Source organism: Ischnura elegans, chromosome 13, assembly GCF_921293095.1.
Source record: "Ischnura elegans chromosome 13, ioIscEleg1.1, whole genome shotgun sequence".
NCBI lineage: Eukaryota > Metazoa > Arthropoda > Insecta > Odonata > Coenagrionidae > Ischnura > Ischnura elegans.
Window position 1 is genome coordinate 4382560 of NC_060258.1, and position 7479 is coordinate 4390038.

Sequence of the window (7479 nt, forward strand, 5' to 3'; positions counted from 1 at the left end):
CCCATAAACATTACGTAGTCCTCCAGTTTTCCTCGAAATAACAAATATAGCTAATAAAAGCACTTTTTCTTTATTTGTAATTTTTCTATGATCCGTAATCTATAAAAATACTGATATTTGTGAATATTCATCAATTCTATTGATGCCATGTTGCCAAATGTGGCCGCAGCGGGCCGCTTCCACTTCCCGGGAACGTGGTTCCGCAGCATTTGTTCACTCCGGCGTGTTTTCTTAATGTCCATTTATAATTTATGCTACAGAAAATCATGTATTTTCTGGTCATAGAAAAATTGCAAATACTTCCTTTCTGTATCACTAACCTATGACTATTATTACTGTACGTAGCAACGGGAAACGGAGCGCGGCGATGCTGCCAACAATTGTAAATGCTTGCTGGATTTATGCACCAACAATTATTGACGTTATTTTCTTTTTTATTAATCCTTCCTGCCATTCAATGGAAACGCAACTGTTGAGGATACTTTCAGTGAAAATAAAGCGTAACGTAAATGTTTACGGTAGACATTCTTTCTCGCTCTTCTTTATTTCGTTCGCCAAATGTTTTTAGGCAATACACGTCGTACACTGACTTTTTCCGGGATGCGTGTTCTTGCCGTACCAGGGACCACAGTCGGAAGAATTCGGGAGGGAATCGGTCGGTGGCGGTGGGGTAAAGTCCTCGCCTGCCAAACCGTAGGTCGTGGGTTCGAATCCCGCCTGGGTAGGTGATTCCTATACAGGACATGGATGTTTGTGTAGTACTTTGTTAATATTGGAAACCCTCGTTGTAAAAGCACGTTATGTGCTGTTTACGGGGGAATTGATTATAAATAAATATGCAAATTACTTCTGCCATTATATGAGGTAACTAAGGAAATATGCTCAGAGAAGCAAGTAATAGCTTCAAAAATTAGACCTTTTAGTCTAGGGATCAGGAAATATATTGGAAGTACGTTAACTGAGAAAGAGAGTCTCAATGATGAGGCTCAGCAGATATTAGGAAAAATTCAAAGCGAAATTGAAAAAAGATTTTACAAAATTGAGAAAAATCCAATTACTGCTGAAGCAAATTTGCTGGAGCCACGATTTAAGAAAGTCGGATTTGAAGATGTTGTTGCTGCAGAAAAAAACGAAGAAAAATTGGATTGCAAAGGCAGAAGCTCACAACATGCAAGACCACAAAGACACTCAACATCAAGGGACTATTCATCAAGAGGAAGATTCCACTGAGTCACCTTCATCTGGCAGCGTTTGGAAACATTTTGATTCAATGGTCAAAACCAGAATATGTGTCCCTTCTCCAACAGCTGCAGCCATTATTGAGATGGACAAGTTCTTATAGCAGAACCACACCTGGAGAGGCATGGAGATCCTCTCAAGTGGTGGTGGCGGAATCGAGACATTTATCCTCGACTCTTTTCAGTCATGATGAAAAGATTGTGTGTTGTTGGCTCATCGGTGCCATGTAATAGGGTATTTTCTAAGGCAAGGGCAATTTTATCGGAGAGGAGACGGAGCCTTAAACCAAAGAGGCTGACAAAACAGGTTTTTTTGAATTACAATCTTCACAGTTAATTTTTTTTATTTCTGCACTTCTTTGCATTAAAATTATCAATATTATCCAAACCCATGTACCCATGTTCCCTAATATTTTCATGGTAGCTATGTTTGAATGATAAGAATGATTGGTTTAACATTTACAAAAAGGTCATGCTGGTTTCTCGAAGGAGTATATTGGTACTCTGAATTTTATTACACTTATATGTTCTGGACAGGCAATTTTGCCATTAATTATTTTGAACAAGAAAATCAAATCATATAAATGAGATGTGTAAATGGTTACATTTATCAAGTTCATCAGAAATGCTGTGCAATATACAAACTTAAACCTTTATTGAAAATTTTTGTTAGACCATCTTTATATACAGTGAGTCCTCGTTTAACGTCACTTACCGTTCCTGAAAAATGTGACGATAAACGAAATGACGTTAATCGAAGCACAAGCATTCAAAGAAAAATTAAACAAAACAATGAAAATGGCGTAGCAATATTTTATGAATTTTTGAATTATTGCGGTCTCCCAGACCGCACGTCACTGGTAGTGTAACAAGAATTGCACATCACTGGTTAAGGTTTAACATATCAAGATATACCAAAGAAAATAAAGTGGTCTAATTTAATTTCTTCCTCCCTATTCGTTATTACTAAATAGATAACGGATAGTTTTTCCATTTGTGTTGTTGTCAATTACGTAAAAATTACATAAAAACCCCAAAAATTATAAGGCATTTAAATGTTCTTGTTCAGATTACTGAATCATTGCCGCGTCATTATGCTCATTAGCTAAAGTTTAATTTTCGATGACGATTTTGAAATTGTGGTTAGAAATATATTGCTCAAGAAGCGCCGTCAAAAGTCTCATAGAAAAATCCAGTCCCGAGCGTCAAGCAATAGCTGAACAAAAGCTTGGGCAAGGCGAAGTCTAGTTTTAATAGCGGAAAACTACACTTGCGGGTGTTCTCACATTTACATGTGGTTATACCTTTTTTCGTTGATCTATGTATTATCACAGCTCTTGGGACATGACATTACTCCTAATGATAAATTTGAGTGCCTGACTGTTGTCTTGCAACGGTAAGATATGGGGGATGACGACCAGATCAAGAGTGCACCCAGGATCATAGCTAGGGGGGAAAGCCATGGGATTTGTGAGATTATTTCCTTGGAAAAATAGTTTTTATTTAGTAACATATTTTATACTAATATAGCATTTTTATGGGTCAAAAGAAAATTTGTTGAATACTTGCATTTCAACTTAGTACTGATTTTGCTGAAAGACTTGCGATTCTTCGGCAACTGAGGAAATTAAAAAATGTTTACTTTCCCTGCATTTGAGTTGGTTGCGTAGGGTGTGGGTGGGGCCAGCCCATGCCTAATTTTCAAAGAGGGAAATGAATTATTTGAGTTTTTTTAATTTCCAGCGTGTGGTATAATATGTTTTTTCAATGATCTAAGCGTTATTTCAAGTGTGGGCTCATCGCAGTGGTGAGAAAGAAATGAATTCCAAGTCATGTCATTCCACCATCGTGCGGGTGATTTCGGGTGTGCAGCGTAGTGTTTGATGGCACCAGGTTACTCTATATATTGCCAAACCTTGGGGGCTATGGACGTTTTGCATTATTTAATGTTTCATCTCGTGATCTATAGGACTTTGAATGCGACAATCGCTTTCAGTAATTTTTAAATGACCCATTGATAACTTTACCTCGATTATTCTGTTGATTAGTTATTTTTCTACGTTGTCGGACATGGATGAAATCCAATTGTAAAACCTGTTATCATTGTAGTTTTATTTCAGCTACGTGTGCAGAAAAAATCGTTGAATTTCTTTGGTAAACAACGAAGTTATAAAGTTTTTCTATTCCTGGACGCGAGTTGGTTGCGTAGGGTGTGGGTGGGGCCAGCCCATGCCTAATTTTCAAAGAGGGAAATGAATTATTTGAGTTTTTTTAATTTCCAGCGTGTGGTATAATATGTTTTTTCAATGATCTAAGCGTTATTTCAAGTGTGGGCTCATCGCAGTGGTGAGAAAGAAATGAATTCCAAGTCATGTCATTCCACCATCGTGCGGGTGATTTCGGGTGTGCAGCGTAGTGTTTGATGGCACCAGGTTACTCTATATATTGCCAAACCTTGTGGGCTATGGACGTTTCATAATATCTGATGTTTTATCTCGTAATATAGAGGTACATCAACGGCGAATTTGCTTTAACTTTTTATTTAATGACCCATTGAGATTTTTATTTCGACTTGTTGGGAGGTCAATTTTTTTAATATCTATTGTCCTCTTGGGTTAGATCCAATTATATTAAATGCTCCGGTTTGTAGTTTGTTTTCACCTTGTATGTGGAAAATTGAATGAGTAATGAATTAAAAATCGCTTTTATTTTTATGAATGTTTCAGTGCATATGTTAAGCCCTAGGGGAGGGTGGGGCACAGTGAAACAAAAATTATTATTTTGCCTATAAAAACATTGCTTTTGAAAATAAAATAACAATGAAAATATATAAATGGTGCTTGTCATTTTCTTCACTATTCCTACTTTAAAAAATGGAATTATTTAAAAAAGCAATGGATTTACATCAATTTTTGTAGTGATATGTCAATTGTTTCACTGTGCCCCATGTGTGGGGCACAGTGAAACAGGGCCTTTTTTACTTATGGGGCACAGTGAAACACATTTTTTCAGATTTTATAATACCATTTATTTTTACCTTTGGCAATATTTTCACTAGAATGAAACTCACAATGCATGAATACAGTAATGGATTAAAAAACATGAAACAAACTGCACCTTAGTCAGTGATAATTAGAAGCTTAACGAACATCTAAATTGGCAAATGAAATTTTAAATGAAATAAACCTTTTCATTCTTGCAGTTCCTTTGCGATAAGAAGGAGGTGGTAAAACTAATTTAATGTCTTTCATGCTGACAGATGCTATATCTTCAATATGTGGGAAAAAAAATGAATTTGGCACTTTGGAACTTTTTCGTAAATATGTAACTTCAGCGCCATTGTGTTTTCTTGCTTCTTTAATTATTCTACCTACATAGTAGAATTTTTTCTTCGATGAAAACTCAATCAAAACATAATCACCAACTTTTACTGTACCTACTTTATTTCCAAAACCTTCTAAAATATCCTCATTACCTTCCAAGGGGTTTGAAAGTCCTCCCTCTGACGTGGTGTCTGAATTTTGATGGGGCCCCTCACAGTTATCAATGGCAACATTGGCATTAAATAAACTTCTGCATGATTTAGTTGCCTCAGAAGTTTTTTTTCCTATAGCTGTATTTTTCTTTTCCATCATACGGATTTTTTCTGGTGTGTCTGTTATGATCATACTTTTGCCTGGTTCTCTTTTCCTGGTTGAATTTTTCCTTGGAGCGGCTTTAGGATAGCCCTTGAACTGAGCAGGACTTTGAAAAGTTCTTTTATCTTCACCTTGACCATTGTTTAAACTGGAAGTACTTGCAGTTGCTCTTAATTCTTGGCTCAATAAGTCACACTCTTCAGTTTCAGGAGAAGGCTGGTCTGTTACAGAACTACTCAAGAAATCTGCCTCGGTGAAAATGTGCCTATTATATGGATATATTCCAGTTTTTTTGAATCCATTAATAATAGTAGCTGGAGTCATAGCCTTTTGATGGGCAAAATTGACGCATCCTGCAATATGGTAGATGGAAAGAGCTTTACCTGGATTGCTTTTGTTCCAGGAATCAACTGCTGCGGCATAATAGGTCTTAAATGGAGCATAACAGGAAACATCCAAGGGCTGTAATTTGGCACTGCAATGAGGTGGAAGAGTCACAATCATTATGCCATACTCTTTTGCCAAATCTATTACTTGTATACTAATATGGCTTTGGTGATTATCCATTATTAGCAGTGTAGGGTCTTCTTTACTTGTTTTTGTATGTTTGATGAAGTGCTTAATAACTTCAGGAAATATTTCTGCTGTCATCCAACCACTTTTCGATGTCAGTCAAAGAGAGCCAGGAGGGGCATTGATCAACATATGATCACTGAACTTGACCCTTGGGAAAACAAATGCAGGGGGTATGGTGTTTCCGGATGCACTCACAAAACAGCATGTAGTAACTAGAGTTCCCCTTTCACCTGCTGTTACATTATTTACCCCTTTGGATCCCTTTTCTGCAATCACCTTGGCAGACTTATTTACGACTGTTGAGGTACCAGTTTCATCTAGATTCCATATTCTGGAACCATCACCAAAACATTCTGAACGTCTTAAGGCTGCACCAAGATTGTCAAAAAATGTTTTCACTGTGTGTGCATTAAATGATGTGCAACGAGAAAGAGAACAGTTTTCAGGCTGCCGAATGCTTAAATTTGGATTTCGCTTCAAGAACAATCGTAGCCAGTCTAAACCTGCAGCAGAGTCATCATGCCAGTTTTTTGGCACTTGTATAGAGTTCACCACTGCCATTTCATAAGCTAGCTCTCGAGTGTTACGAGTCGACTGACCATAACAGAGTTTTGAGCATGTTATCAAATAGTCAGCCAAGCACTTTTCTTGTTCAGCTGTAAAAATCAATCTGGATTGATATTTTGGTGTCATGCGAACATGTTCACCAGTCCCTTCATCACTAGCCTTTTTTTGCTTACTCACATACCTGAAAAGAATCTTTTCAAAATTATTATTTGGAAAATTTGAATGTCAGTTTACGTTTACTGTTTATTTGAAATTTAAAAAAATTTTCAGAAAACTTTCAATGTTACAAGATGTTCACATGCAAAAAACAAATAAACATACCGACTGAGTGTTACATAATTGACATTACATTCTTTGGCTGCTTTCCTGATTGAATAGTTTTCATGCAGAACAAGATGAACTGCAGCGCGCATTTCACCATCTGTGAAGGATCCAATATGGCTCTTTCTTATTCTATTCCTCATTTTTGGAATCTTTATTCTGAAAATAATGAAATTCCATCAGAATAACAATAATAATTACTATAGTAATCCACACTGCATATTTCAAGTCAAATAGTTCTTCCTAAATGAGACATGGGGCACAGTGAAACATGTTTCACTGTGCCCCATTTATCTTGTTTCAGTGTGCCCCACCAGGCCATCTTGAATAAATAAACTTACTGCATGAAAACAAATGAAGATATAGAAATATGTTTGGTGGTCTCCAAAACTTAAGAAATGGTAACAGTAAATACAATGATAAGTTAAGATTTCCCATGAAAAGGAAAAGTTTGTCAGTGTGAAATAATTCTTTGGAATTATTTACTTTTCTCACCTTAAAATAGGTTTTGATCCATCAACAGGAGACTAGAAGAGCACAAGCCATGAGACTGCAGCAGCTGTTGTGGTGTTAGTTCCTTAATATAACACAGAGAGCACTAATTCATAGAATTGTCAGGAGGAGGGAAATTTGAATTGTTTCACCCTGCCCCATGTTTCACTGTGCCCCACCCTCCCCTACATGTTATTATTTCGGTTCCGATATGAGATAGCGCCCCATGTTTTAAATAATTATTGTTTTTCTTTTTTTACTCTATAGCATTGAAGAATATCTGTTTCATTAATTTTGATTCTTTTTTTGTCTTATTAGGTGCGTTGTTTTTAATTATTGGCATTAGTTTGACAGTGAATGACCTACTGACATATGGTCTGCAATCACTTTTTTTCTACATGGTGACTTTGTGATAGCGCTTAAGTATTTATAATTGCTTCTTTTTGATTAGCGTTTATACTACGATGTTTTTAATGATTCTTTATACACATTATGACATTGAGTATTATTTTAAGGAAAAATTTCATTGGTGCTTTGCGTTTTTGTTTTGTAAAATCCAATGTCCTAAGGAACTTCAGTTTCGTTTCCCAATGGCACTACTTTTAGGATAGCGCCCTTGTATTAAATGTCTTATTGTTATTTTATTT

The 7479-nt window shown here is 36.3% G+C and overlaps 1 protein-coding gene across 4 annotated transcripts; it reads right to left on the reverse strand.

The window, feature by feature from the left end:
* Positions 1-4259: 4259 nt before the first annotated feature.
* LOC124170242 lies at positions 4260-7017 on the reverse strand. 4 transcript variants are annotated; one of them, XM_046548964.1, is made up of 3 exons: positions 6836-7017; positions 6341-6499; positions 4260-6200 (listed from the first exon to the last, which is right to left on the reverse strand). In XM_046548964.1, exon 3 carries the CDS (start codon positions 5525-5527, stop codon positions 4379-4381), a length of 1149 nt encoding a protein of 382 aa, XP_046404920.1. In that variant the 5' UTR covers positions 5528-6200; positions 6341-6499; positions 6836-7017; the 3' UTR covers positions 4260-4378. The 4 variants fall into 4 exon arrangements, with proteins under 4 accessions (XP_046404920.1, XP_046404919.1, XP_046404922.1 ...); XM_046548966.1 differs by having other exon boundaries at positions 4446-6200; XM_046548963.1 differs by having other exon boundaries at positions 4260-6211; positions 6341-7017.
* Between the last annotated feature and the right edge of the window lie 462 nt (positions 7018-7479).